Source organism: Pinus tabuliformis, chromosome 5_2 (genome assembly GCF_031772625.1).
Source record: "Pinus tabuliformis cultivar Carrire ecotype Pingquan chromosome 5_2, CPIR1, whole genome shotgun sequence".
NCBI lineage: Eukaryota > Viridiplantae > Streptophyta > Pinopsida > Pinales > Pinaceae > Pinus > Pinus tabuliformis.
The window spans coordinates 138,974,050-138,989,196 of NC_142306.1; the positions used below are offsets into that span (position 1 = coordinate 138,974,050).

At 36.3% G+C, this 15,147-nt stretch overlaps 1 protein-coding gene across 1 annotated transcript in view; it reads left to right on the top strand.

Annotated features, from left to right (window-relative positions):
• Nucleotides 1-219: 219 nt before the first annotated feature.
• LOC149157896 (protein phosphatase 2C 51-like) overlaps nt 220-15,147 on the top strand; it is an 81,537-nt gene continuing 66,609 nt past the window's right edge. The window contains exon 1 of the mRNA XM_089433818.1: nt 220-435. Within this exon, the coding sequence (XP_089289944.1) occupies nt 220-435 (216 nt within the window). The remainder of the gene's footprint in view (nt 436-15,147) is intronic.

Consider the following 15,147-nt stretch of genomic DNA (forward strand, 5'->3'; position numbering starts at 1 on the left):
GTATGGCTGTGCCCTGTATGAATGAAGAGAGGAGTTCAGTTCCTGTGTTTTAGTTTGAAACAAGATTGCTATTTCGGCATTCTGGCATTTTAGAAGCCAACACGATTTATTTGTTTTGTATACTGATAGCCATTGCTTGCAATAAAAGAAGAGTGCGATCGGAGTTCAGGGGCATCATTTTGGTATCAGATCCAAATTAGACAGGTGGTTGCAGCAAAGATGCTGCCAAGGAGAGGAATTGGTCGAGGGAGACCAGAACCAAATGCATTTTTGATAAAAGAAGTGCGGAGATTGCGTGAACGAATGGAGACAATGGAGACAACCCAAAGAAGAGCGCCTGACGAGGGAGCTGAGAGTTCTTCAAAAGAATCTGATGGAGATGTGGAAGCAGAAGAAGAGAATGACAACGTCAAAATCATCAAGATGCTGGCAAAGGTTGGAAACAAACCCAAAATGGAGATTCCTATGTATGAAGGGAGTCTGAATGCCGAGGAGCTCATGGTTTGGATCAGATCCATAGATCAGTACTTCGATTATGAAGACATTGAAGAAAATAAAAGGGTAAAATTTGCAGTGACTAGATTGAGAGGTCATGCAGCCATCTGGTGGGACGAGTTACAGACATCAAGAACGAGAAAGGGGAAATCTAAGATCAAGCAGTGGGATAAAATGGTAAGCAAACTAAAAGCCAAGTTTTTTACTAAAGACTATCATTTGAATATTTTTAAGCAGATGAAAAATTTGAAGCAGAAAGGAATGTCTGTTAAAGAATATACTGAAGAATTTTACAGGTTAAGCATCAGAACAGGGCATGTAGAAGATGATCTGGAGAAGTTAGCCAGATATGTTAATGGGCTAAGGTATGAGATCCAAGATGAGATTAGTCTGTTAAGTTTGAAAAATGTTGAGGATGCCTATCAAGTGAGTTTTAAAGCAGAGGAGAAAATACTGCGGAAATAGAGTCAAAGAAATAAAGGAAAGAGCTCAGCAAGAGGTAGAGGATTAGCCAGGTCCAGAGGAACACAACATCAGTTCGAAGTAGGAAGTTCAAGCAGTAGATCACCATAGATGGTTGAATCTAGTAGAGGGAGATTCGCACCCAGAGGAAGAGGGTGAGGAAGAGATGTTAGGTGTTATACCTATGGAGAATGGGGACATATGTCGCGGGACTGTCCTCATAACAAATCAGCAAGCCAGAGGGGTGCAAATGTGGCTGAGGCGGGGCCGGAACCACCTCGACTTGTAGAGAAGGAAGAACCACCAGAAGAAGGTGAATCATTGTTGTTCAGAAGAATTTTGCTGAGATCAGAAAAGGAGATTGGAGAACCTGTGCAAAGAAAGAACTTGTTCAGGACTACATGCAAATCAAAGGGTAAGTGCTATAAGGTTATAATTGATAGCGGGAGTACTGGCAATCTTGTGTCTACAGATATGGTGGAAAAGCTTGGGTTAACAAGGAAAGCGCATCCTGCACCTTACAAAGTATCTTGGCTTTAGAAGGGTCATCAACTCATTGTGATAGAACAGTGTAATGTGGAAATGTAGATTGGAACATATAGAGATGTGATTTTATGTGACATAATGCCCATGGATGTATGTCACCTGTTATTGGGGAGACCATGGAAATTTGACCGAAAGGCAATTCATGATGGAAGAAGAAATACATACACCATAGAAAAGGATGGGGTTAAGCATACGTTGCTGCCAATGAAGAATGATGCTGATAAAGAGCTGCCTGAAAATAGTATTATGTTGGTGAGTTGTAAGGAACTGGTACAGGAGGTTGATAAAAGCGAAGAGGTGCATTTTGCTATCGTGGGAAGGCCAAAGGAAATTTTAACCTCCACAAATTTAAATGATTTTCCTAAAGAAATTAAATCTTTGTAAAATAGTTACATGGATATCATTGTGGATGAATTGTCGAATGAATTACCACCGGTTAGAAGTATAAGTCACCATATCGACTTAATACTAGGAGCAAGTCTGTCTAATAAAGCTGCGTATAGATTAACTCCTTAGGAAAACACAGAAGTTGCAAGACAGGTTCAAGAGCTGATGGACAAGGGACTGACTCGAGAAAGTCCGAGTCCGTGTGCTGTGCCAATGGTGCTTAGTCTGAAAAAGGGAGGAGAATGGCGCATGTGCACTGATTCCAGAGATATCAACAAGATAACAGTCAAGTATAGATTTCCTTTGCCCAGGATGGATGATTTAATGGATTGTATAAGTGGATCCAGGTACTTTACTAAGATAGATCTAAAAAGCGGGTATCATCAGATCAGAATTCGGGAAGGCGATGAGTGGAAAACATATTTCAAAACCAACAGTGGACTGTATGAGTGGTTAGTGATGCCTTTTGGGCTCACTAATGTGCCCATCACATTCATGAGACTAATGAACGAGGTTCTGAAAGAATATGCAGGTAAATTTGTTGTTGTTTACCTTGATGATATTCTAGTTTTCAGCAAAAGTAAAGAGGAGCATTTGGAACACTTGAAGTTTGTTTTGAAAACTCTACAGAAAGAAAAACTACTAATCAATCTGAAAAAATGTAGTTTCATGAAAGAGGAGCTGGTATATTTCACATTTGTGATTTCCAGAGATGGTTTGAAAATGGATCCAGAGAAGGTACAAGCAATCAGAAAGTGGCCTACTCCTAGGAGTGTGTTCAAGGTAAGAAGTTTACATGGACTTGCTAGTTTCTACCAAAAATTTATAAAGGGATTTAGTCAAGTTTGTGCACTAATCCTTGAGACAATCAAGGAGGTCAATCAGCCATTTTGATGGACAAAAGCAGCTGATAGGAATTTTAATTTGCTGAAAAAGAAGATAATAGAAAAGCCTATTCTAGCATTACCAAATTTCGAGAAAGTATTTCAAGTGGAAACTGATGCAAGTGGAGAAGTAGTTGGTGCAGTGCTAAGCCAAGAGCAAAGGCCGATAGCATATTTCAGCGAGAAGTTAAATGGTGCAAAGAAAAAATACTCTTCCTAAGACAAAGAATTTTACACTATTTTGCAGGCATTGAAAAAGTTGAGGCATTACTTGTTGCCGAAGGAGTTCATCTTATATTCAGACAACCACGCTTTGGAGTTTATTAATAATATCGCGAAAGCTAAATCAGAAGCATGCTAAGTGGGTGGAATTTCTGCAAAGTTTCACTTTTTTAATAAAGCATAGAAGTGGTAAGTCTAATAAAGTGGCAGATGCATTAAGCAAGGTAAGTTTTCTTTTGCAAGAATTTAAAGTGGTTGTTGTAGGTTTTGATGAAATGATAGAAATGTACAAGGATGATGAGGATTTTAAAGACATCTACACTAGAGTGCAGAATCCAATGAGCCATAATAGAAGTCAATGGGTGGATTACCTTATTCAAGGAGGCATGTTATTTAAAAGAAACAAATTATGTATTCCTAAATATTCAAGGAGAGAAAACATCATTAAAGAGAAGCATAGTGGAGGATTGTCTGGCCATTTTGGACAAGACAAAACTTTCGCTTAGGTGAATGCTTTTTATTATTGGCCTAAAATGCAAACTGATATTAAAAAGTTTGTTGAGAAATGCAGGGTATGTCAGTATGCCAAAGGAAGGAGTCTGAATATAGGTCTATATCAGCCATTGCCCATACCAGATCGACCATGGGATGCAGTGAGTATGGACTTTGTTCTGGGTTTACCAAAAACTCAGAGAGGAAATGATTCTATTTATGTTGTTGTAGACAAATTTTCAAAAATGGCCCATTTTATTTCTTGTAAGAAGACTAATGATTCCACACACATAGCCAATTTATTCTTTTCTGAGATTGTAAGACTGCATGGTTTACCTGTGAGCATTGTATCAGATCGAGATACTAAATTTGTAGGGCATTTCTGGAGGACACTTTGGAAGAAGCTGGGAACTAAACTTAGTTTTAGTTCAGCCTACCATCCTCAGACGGATGGACAAATTGAAGTTGTGAACAGAAGCTTGGGAAATATACTAAGAAGTATGGTACATCAAAATCCCAAACAGTGGGATTTGGCATTAGCTCAAGCTGAATTTGCATACAATGGCACACGAAATCGAAGCACAAGAATGAGTCCATTCCAAATCATCTTTGTAATGCATCCGAGAGGAGTATATGAGCTAAGGGACTTGGGGAAACAACAAGCCAGAAGTGCAAGTGTTGAAGATTTTGTCAAACAAATGCAGAAGCTACAAGAAGAGGTTAAAGGTAAACTACAGGAAAGTAGCAAGAGATACAAGCACAGAGCAGATTTGAGAAGGAGAGAAAAAGACTTTCAGGTAGGAGATTCAGTCATGGCATATTTGAGGAAAGAGAGATTTCCTACAACGACTTATAATAAGCTAAAACTGAAGAAGATAGGACCCTGTAAAATCAAAAGGAAATTTTCAGCCAATACATATGAAATTGAGTTGCTGGAAGGGATTGGAATATCCCCCATTTTTAATATTGCAGACTTATATCCATTCAAAGAGGCAGAAATAGAATTACAGACTGAAGCTACAGGTAATGAGGTTCAAACTGTGGATTGGGAAGAACAGGTACCAAAAACATCCAAGAAAGAAGTTGAAGCTATTTTAGATCAGAGGATATCCAAGAAAACTCGAGGACAAACATATTTTTAGTATCTTGTCAAGTGGAAAGAGTAGCCAATGGAAGATTCCAGTTGGTTGACAGCAACTGAATTGCAGAAATACGGCATAAATCCTGAAAGTTTAAAGAACCAATCTTTTCTTCTCCGGGAGTTTGATGCAGGAGCATTGGAACTGGCCAGCAATGTGGAAAATTGTCCACATGTTGTGGCTTGAAAGGGTGAAATTCATTGCTGTATGTTAAAATCCAGTTTGCTAAGGAGGTCGATTTCACAAATAATTAGTTATTATTGTAATAAGTGTGTCTATCTTATTGATAAGGTTTGTTATAACAGGTGTGTGTGAGTGCTAGTAGATAGGAGTTTTATTTGTTAGAATTATTTTAGTGTGTGATTTGTACAGCGAAAGCTCAAAGGGAATAAAGGGTGGTGTTTCTGTTGTAGATTATGTGTTTTATGTCACTTTCAACACTGTTGAACTTGGTGAGATCGAAAGACGTTAATACAGGAACCCGAAGTTGAGTTTAGTTTAGTTTTGAATTGTATCGGCGAGAAAGTCTGTATTGGCGTTGTGTAAACCAGCAGCAATCAAGGGAAGATATATCGTGTTAGTTGTAATGGTTCAGTGTAATTGACATTGGAGCGAAAGTAACAACATGTCCCATCCTATCATAATAAAACCGGAGGTAAGATTACATTCAGTTTGAAATAAATGCAGTTCCAAAATTATCGCATCGGTGATGTAATTTCTACGAGGGATGAATGACATGTCACTCTAGTGAATCGGTGATCCAAAATGGTGTGTGCATTGGTGTTATCGACAAAAAAAATCATTGGTGAGTCGTGACAACGGGATATCGCGTCCAAGATCAGTAAAAAAGGAAAAAACGCAGATCTCTTATGATATACAGAAATTTCCCAGGTTGCAATTAGTTTCAAGGTCACGTCAAAATTTCTGGGCGTTGATATATGGTATAAGAGCGTGTTAACGCAGACGAATAAAAGGAGGGGTTGTTATTTGTCAATTGCTGTGAATGCACCATATGTATACCGCAAATGTTTTTTGTTAAAGCAATGGTTTGTCTCCGTATATGGTCACCATATGTATACTGCAAATGTTTTTGTTTAAGAAATGGTTTGTATATGGTTTTAAAAGAACTGTATGGCTGCGCCCTGTATGAATGATATTAAACATATTATTTACAACCTTAATTTCTCTGTATATGGTTTTAAAAGAACTGTATGGTTGCGTCCTGTATGAATGAAGAGAGGAGTTCAGTTCCTGTGTATTAGTTTGAAACATGATTGCTATTTTCGCATTCTGGCATTTTAGAAGCCAACACAATTTATTTGTTTTGTATACTGATAGCCATTGCTTGCAATAAAATAAGAGTGCGATCGGAGTTCAGGAGCATCAGTCTACTTCGCAAATTGTTGGAAGGTGTCATGTATTTTTGATGGTTGATTGAGATAGGTGGAACTAATATAAAAATTTTGAAATATGATCCACGAGGGTGCTAAGGGTTGTATCCTTGAGTGAGGTACTAGGAGCATCCTTCCAGTAGGAGTTGGTAAACTTGATTAGAGAGTAAGAGCTTCCTTCCAGTAGGTGTTGTGGAATTTGTGGAGGTTGTAGCCTCTTTCATGTAGGAGAGTGTGTCCTGGAAAGAGTCTACGCCAATACAAAATATAAGAATACTTTCTTTATAATAAAATAAGAATAAAAAGTGAGAGTGGCTGTGATTTTCTCCCACATTGGGTTTCTACCTAAAATCTGGTGCCCTCATGTATTAATTGATGTTTTTTGAATTCTTATAGTTTGCATGCTTTGATAATGAATAGTCCACATGGCGTATAAAAAATACTCCACTAATGAAGTGATTGTTCAAGTTAACTTTTAAATGAATGAATAACTTAAGGAAATTTAAATTGGGCATGAACTATTGGTTCTGCCCCCAGTATTTCTAACAATTGGAATCAGAGTAGGTCCCTCAGAAGAAGCTTGATCACTAAATGGGGATATAACAAGATGAGAAGTCAAGATGGATTATATTCTACCATGACACACTTGTTTAATGTAGCTAAAATTATGTTTTGGAATTTTGGAATAAGATCGTATTTGTAGTCACTAGGAGATGATGTATGGGGAAATTTTGAAGTTGGATACCAATATCTAGACTCCATTTTCACATATGAAGAAGGAAATAAGTGGCATGAGATCAATGCAAAGGCATTAAATTCAATGTTGGGAGGTCTAGTAGAATCTAAAGTCATGAAATTCATGTAGTTGAACACTAGAAAAGTAATATGGGATAAGATTTTCTGGAGTTATAAAGGTGATACTAAGGTAAAAAGTGATAAACTTAAATGATATAGAATTCGGTATGAGTCTCTTAGAATGCATGGTGATGAAAGCATTGTAAACTATTTTGTTAAAGTGGATGAAATTATTACCACAATGAGAGGTCTTGGCGATTAGATTGAGGATGTAATGATTATCAAAAATATTTTGAGATTCGTAAACCCAAATTTTGATGCGAATGCTTTTTCCATTAAAGCAATGGGAGATTTGAATAGTCTTACTCTAGAACAACTCCAAGGGATCTTGACATCATATGAGATGAGAACAAAAGGGAATACATTGGAGATGAGATAATATTCATTCAAGGCCACATATAAAGGAAAACAAAAGGTTCAGCCCAAATATTCTAGTTACATCTTAGATGAAGAAGAGGCTAAATTTGTAAAGAAGTTGCAAGTAGGATCTGGAAAATTCAAAGGAAAAATTCCTTTTAAGTTTTTTCTTGTCGAAGAGTATGCCACTATATAGCTAAATGTCCATATAAAGAAAATGATGATAAGAAAGGAGAAGGAAAGGAAGCATCCAAGAAATAAATCAAGAATAAATTCCCTTTAAAGAAAATCCTTTACTCTAATGAAGACAATGAAGACACATCTGATGATTAGGTAGACTCAAAACCTAATTCCAACACTAGCTACAACATACTTATGTCTCTTTAACGTCAGTTGACTAGTGAATAATAGAATTGTGAAGAAGATTAGTTAATGAAATAATTAAGAGTAATGGATAGACTAAAAAATGAAAACAAAGAACTCGAAACTAAAGAAAGTAGTGTTGTGAAAGAAATAAACTTGTTAAAGTCTCATCTAAAAGAACCCAATAGAAGAGGGGAAGTCTAAATGAAACTAACTCAAGAAAAGGAGAGGCATTGTGAAAAATTATAATAAAAAAGGGAAGATTATGAGGAAAAAAATTCACAATCATATTGTAATATTAAATAGGTTAAATCATCTGAATAAATAAATAAAATTATTAATGAAAAATATTCTCCTATAATTAATACACGTCGTGGATACAAGATTTCAGATCCATAAGGTAATGAAAAGGACTAGCATAAGGTTGTTTAAAGGAAAACCAAATGAAGTCACTCATCAGGAAGGAAAACATCAAGATCAAAGACAAGATCAGTCCCCATGTATAAACTATGGTTTTATAGATATTGTTTTACTTGTAGCTCATTTGGGCATGAGGACACTAATTGTATGTCAAGTAGATGGAATGGAAGTAGACAAGATTATGGTTACATGAGATGGTATCACAACTTTGGACACATGATAAATAATTGCAACAAGATTTGGAGGAGGAAGGAGAAACAACCAAAGACATAGGGAATAGAACCCCTATTATAGTCCATTTGAATTAGAATACTTCTAACGATGATTTCATAACTAAATGTGAGGTACATAGACTCATGGAAAGAAAAGGATGATAATCAAGTCCATAGGATCAATGCTGCATGATGTTAAGGGTAGCCTTGCATTGATGATAATTTCATATGTTGTTGATGATTTATGATACTAATTTCAAACCTCTCATGTAAAGGATAATACATGAAATGTTTAGCGGGCACTACACATTGGCTATATTAACTCATTGTCGGAATTATCGTTTTGACATAGGCTTATTACATAGTGTTGTTCCGATGTTTGAGTATGATGAGTAATGCATCTTTTGGGATTAGGATTGGTGATGAGGAATTGGCATGTGTTCAGGGGGGATTCTCTTATCACTACAAGAAAAAAGCTCATTGGTGAGGGTCATGCTTATGACAGACCTTTAAGGTCCGTCACAAATGTCGTATATGGTGACGGTCCTTAAGAAAGTGTTGTTGTAAGTGCTTATAGTGATGGTCCTTTAAGGTTTGTCACCAAAGCCATTTTCAATGACACTTTTGGTGAGGGTCGTTAAAGGCCCACCACTAATTCTCTCTTTGGTGACACTTCTAGTGACGATCTTTTATTGACCCTCACCAATGCTCTTTTTGGTCATGGTCAAAAAAATTTCATCATCATCGATCATTCCAATGAGTTTTTTATGGCGCTATGTACTTGTTACTATATATTTTGTCTAATGATTTAAGACCATTGTTGTGGATTACTTTTCATTATGTGTCCAAGGCCATAGTGGTTAGAATAAGTCAAATTGTTAAGAAGTAATTAATGTGTATCATTTCCCTCAAGCCATAAGGATATAGTTTTCCTATGAGTCAACACATGATTCATCTCTATTAGGTTTATTATCTACAAAATTCCATTTAGATAAAGTTCCACTAGTGTGTGTAGTAACTATATTATTTAATACACAATCAAGCTTTGTCAATTCTATTAATTAGAGAGACGTAACAATCCTCAACACTCATGGCACACCTTAAAATGATTTGGAACACACTAACATTCCTGGGCACCTCTCATGTTTTCGAACATTTTTGTACCTGGAACATCTTTGTACCTTGAACATCTTGCCATGAGTAGGACGCCCAAGCACATGTTGGCATGCCCTAGGATATCATAGAACTACCCTAGCATGTGTTGGCATGCCTTGTAGTCCGTAGCACACCCTGGAATACCTTGGAATAATGTTTCACTGACATACATTAGCACTTGGCACACATTGGCACTTGGCATGTATTGGAACATATTATTAGTGTGCATAACATGCCCCTTTTGAAAAACATAAAGTCCCAACTTATTAACCGTCTTATATGTTCATTTCCTTTCGTTTTAGCTTGGTTAATATTCCTTTCGTTGCCTTGAAACTCCTTGATGCATATTGGCATACTCTGAAACCCTACACATCCTAGCATGTCTTAGCACCTGGCATGCTTTGGCATGCCTTGGCACTATTTGGAACATGTTAGCATAACTCAGAACTACTTATCGCACTCTATCACTTCTTGAGATGCCATGATATTCCCTGGCATGCCTTATCTATGCTTAGCATACCTTGTCACTCCCTCCTTGGCATGAAAAATAGAACTCATTCACACTCCCTGACACACCCTCATTTTCATTCACTTCCATGCATTTTGACCGAGTGCTCCCTTGTATTTTCATAGTACTCCCTAAAAATCCTCAACATGCATTAGTACTCTCTAGCACACTTTAGCACTCTTCGACGTGTTATTCCACTTCATAGCACGCATCACACTCCCTGGCACACATTGGCACTTGGAAAGTTTTAGCATGTTTGGCGTGCGTTGAGATGACTTGGTATACTTTGACATGGTTCAATATTATAGTTATTTGAGATCAATTATTGGAAATTATATGAGAAGCAATAGAGGAATATTTGCCACTTAGAATGCACCAACCCTTGGAACTTAGCACCTAGTGTTGTTGTGCCTAGTATTCCCCTCATGGAAAAGGTAAATTGATGACTTATTAACACTATTATGTGTTCATTTCCTTGTAGTTTAACTTGTTCCGCCCTTTTGTTTCCTTGACAGCCCCTGACATGCATTTTCACACCCTTGCACATCTTGGTAGGCCTGAGCACTTGGCACATCTTAGCTTGTTTGACATGCCTTTGTACTATCTAGCACATGTTCGCATGCCCTAGCATTCCTTAACACACCTTGGAAGTCATGCCCTCATAGCTAGTATTACATTTTTCCATGACTTGGGAACCTATTGCTACCTATAAAACCATAGCACCAACATTGCGGGATAACCACCCGGTCCAGACCTTTGTACATCTCATTTTATGTTTCGGATGGTGGCTCTGCATGGGGGTTATGGGACCAGTTGTCCAATCATGTGTGGTTTGATGAATTAATGTTTTAATGTATATCAGAGATGGTAAGTGGTTTAATCTATGACTTTAAAATATACAAATATTCCTACATAACCTGGGTAATCTAATAACAATGTGATTCTTGATAATTCTTAACAGATAAACAATCATATAGATGCTTTACTTATCTATAGAAAGGTGTATTTAAATAATGATTTCTTTATTTAAGAAATTAAACAAAGTAATTATGAAAACATATCACATGACATCGTAATACTAATCGCTGATATATATCTCTAATTGTAACAATTCTAAATCATTCAGAAATGACTGAATATAGAATTATTTGAAGCATATGAATACATCAACAATAGAAAACTTAAATGAAATGCTAATTAAATCAAGACAAAAAGAACAATGATAGAAATATCACATTCATTTGAGTCTTGATCTGTAAATAACATTCTGGTTCCACCTCTTTATTCTAGAACCTTCTAGGAGATACAAAAGTAGAGGTCTTGAAAAATTTCTTTGACAAAAATCTGAAACCTTGACCCATTGCTTATAAAAAAAAAGTTTAGAAGTGCAGAAGTGCAACTTCTCAAGTCTAGTTTTTTGTACAACTCGAGGACCCCTTCTGTGATACATTGAAAGGGTTTATATCATAGAACTAAAAAAAACTGTCAACATAAATCCTTAGAGTTTTTGGAATGGTAAATATGCGAATCTGGGATTTTTATTGCAAAAATAGTAGTGCGATTGCCTTCAAAAAGGATTCATTGTATCTATTTCTTCTCATGTATCCACAACTAACAAATTGAGAGCATGTTTTGAATTTCCGGAGGATGACTCATACTTGAGTGTAGTTGTTGTCTTGTCAATTTAGTGTCCTAAATTGCTCTAGATAAATTATCAATTTGGATATCGAAAATTGATGAAGTGTGGTGCACCATATGTGCTTATTTAACCCTTTTTCTTGCTTTGTTGTTTTATAGTTTATGTTGTTTTTGGGGATTTTGTTTCTTATTCTTAAGGAAAGCCGACAAAATGTCTATGAAATGAAAACAAAAATGATAACAACTAAATGAAATCCAAGAAAGAAAAAATAAGACTACTGCAATTAAACTAAAGGCAAAAGTAAAACTTGAAACTACTTTTAAACTAATGGTTAGCCAATAATCTCATCCATAACCATAACATTTCGCCAGTTAACTTCTAAATAAGTCATAAGCTAAAGGCTCTGGAAATATCATCATATGGCATGAAAGAAATGACATTAAACTATCTAATTTCACACTAATGAAAAGCAAAACCAATAATCTCACCTATAGTTATAATATTTTGCCAATTAACTTCTAAATCATTCTTAAGCTAAAGGCTCCAGAAATATCATCATATAGCATGAAAGAATGACATTAAACTATCTAACTTTACACTAATGAAAAGCAAAGCCAATAATCATAGCTATAATCATAATATTTCGCCAATTAACTTCTAAATCATTCTGAAGCTAAAGGCTCCAGAAATATCATGATATAACATGAGAGACTAATCTAATAAGCAAATACAAAAAACATGTAAAGAAAAACTAATCTACAATCAAGCAGTTGAACACACTTGCATGAATCAAAATTGCATGAATGGAAAATATAATCTATCAAACTTGAAGGCAACCAAATGACATACTTGAATGAAATCAAAGCAAAACTGCAAAACAAAATCTACTCTACTTTACGTTCTAATATGATCCATGACATCTACTTCACATCTCCTTCCATGTTGAGAACATCAAAGTTTTATTCAAATTCTTCAAAATTACAAAGTACAACAAAGCTCTCCAAAGCTTTCCAAAGCCATCAAAGAAGAACTACAAAATCCAAGCTAAAGAGCTACCAAAAGCTACAAGCTTAAGAACTAAAAATGAAGGAGATAGATCTCCTATTTATACATAAAGATGAGAAGTCATCTCATTAATGAGAGTCCATGAATCTCTCCCTCTACCTCTAGAGTCATAATCAAAGTAGGCACTGATAAGACACATGTCTTCTTAGAGTTTCAATACAATTAGGAAATGTGACACATATATCTGAAAGTTTGGGTACCATGTGATTAACAGCGTTGGTAAGGCATTTGATGGTCATCTGTCGATTGTGCAGCTTGACCAAAAAGGGCCAAAATGCATCCCAAGTAAGGCTTTGTACTCTGCTGAGTTGTCCTTCTTTGGTGGTTAAATCCTGCTTCCATTGATTTTCTAACATTTTCGCTTTCGGGAGCTTTCCATGGGAACTGTCAAAAATCAAATTAACTCCATTTAAATTATCTTCTACCAGCTCTATCACATTGTTCATTATAGCTATCATCCTCAAAATAGCCGTTTCTATCTTTCTTAACTGTGTTTCCCATTCTGAAAACAATACTTCTTCATGTGACTCTTTAATTTTTGGTAGGTTAGCAGCTCTGCCTTCCGCTGTGCTTTGTCATTTGAGGAAATTTGAGACCTTTTCATCTGCGTCCTCAAATTCTAATCTAGTATCAACGGCCTGATCAATCAGTGATGCAGTTATGATGTATAATGGGTCGATAAGTGATATTTTATGGAAAAGGAGATTCAGCTATTGCGCTCAGGCCTTATTAGCTTCCAGAGCTTCCTTCTAGAATTCCTCGAACTTAGGATAATATTTGAACTATTCTGCATATAGTTGAAGCTGTGAGATTTCCTCCTCTTTTGCCTTCATTCCTTGTTGATGTGTCAATTGAAGTTGTCCGAGCTGCTGGGACAACTATTGTTGTTTCTAGATGGCATGTTGTTCAATATTTTGTTTCTCTAGGTTTAATTGAACTTTGAGCTGCTAGTTCCCCTATTTTTATTCGACCAACTGTTCCTCAAGCTGATTAATCTTCTATTTTTCTGTTGTTGTTTGCACTTCAAGCTAGGCAATCCTTTGATCTTTTTCTTTGATTAATAGATTAACCTCAGTGGCCTTATCAATTGTGGCAGTTATGTAAGCACATACATATCGGGATAGCTTAGTCAAATCCTCAGAAGGGTTGATCTCCAAATCCTTCCACACAACATTCATAAATTTTGATTAAGGAGCTATGGATGATGTTTGGCCAATTTACCTATTTTTCCTCTGTTTCCTAACTACATCCCTGTGCTTAGGACTGTAAAATACATGCAAAGGTGGTATCTCCTCAATATTTAATTTAATTTCACCCGAAGGATTTTCAGGGATTATTTCAACTTCTTTCTAAGCTATGTCTCTACTACGTGTCCCTCCAATCATGCTCTCAGTAATGATGGGCTATTGAGTTGTAGGTGATCCTGATGCAATATTGTTTTGGGGGTCGCTCTAGCTTTGACCTGTTGATCAAATTGTTCCCATTCTATTATCAAGATTGGGTCAATATTAACATCTGTGACAAGGTGTTCACTAGTCTTTTCAAAATTTTCCCCTTTTCGGGAAATCTCTTCAATATTCTACTACCTGTTGTGTTCTTCTTGCTGAATAGTAGGGGTAGTATTTAATAAATCTAGGGGCAATATCTATAACCTCCTTGTCTTGTATTCCATGAATTCATCCATCTTTGCAGCTCCTAGTTTGAATCTTGCTGGATGAGTTACTTGTGAAATAACTCTGCAGAAATGAATAAATCATCAAACTCATCCTCCTCATGTATAAATTTAGAAATTTTCACCTAACTGGTGAATTGTAAGTGACCTTGTTTGGATCATACTATCCCTTAGGAATTACTACTAGACTCAAGTCTTTTGTTTTCTCTACCTCTTTCTCAACATGTTTAAAGTCATGCAGTGTGTCAGTGCCATAGTAGAAAGGAAATGGAGGCCACACCAGTTAGTTAGAGTCTTTGAGGTTTCTAGTCATTCCCTTCTCCACTATTTGGTATGTTGTTTCCCTAGATAATAGCTTTTCTGGGATATAGAGTGGAAGGACATGAGGGTTTGTTATACTCCCAAAAACCCTAATATAGGTGAAATTTTCCTCCTCAAACCAATTGCTAATGGAAGTTAAGTCAATGCTGACTTCGTCAGGGACCCGAGGAGCAAGTTTGTTAAAGATGGCTTGATGAACAGGTAAAACAAAACCATGACAAATTTTGTATATGTCATTCTTATATTCAGACTTCCATAGATACTTATGATAAATATGAATGGGTGTTTGACCTTGAACAATCCATTTCCAACCGAGAATAAGAAAGTCAGAATTGAAACATATACTGTCCATTATCTAGGCGCTCATATAAAATGGGGGCACGACTCTGGTCGTGACAAATCTATTTCTTCTATAATCTAATATTTGACTAGCCATTTTATCTGATAGAATAGTTTCCCAATACATAATATAAGAGTTGACGGTTGCTTCTATTAGTGGGACCATTTCTATAGAAAACCTAGCAGAATCTGAGCTTCCAAAGAGCCTACATACCATTGCAGC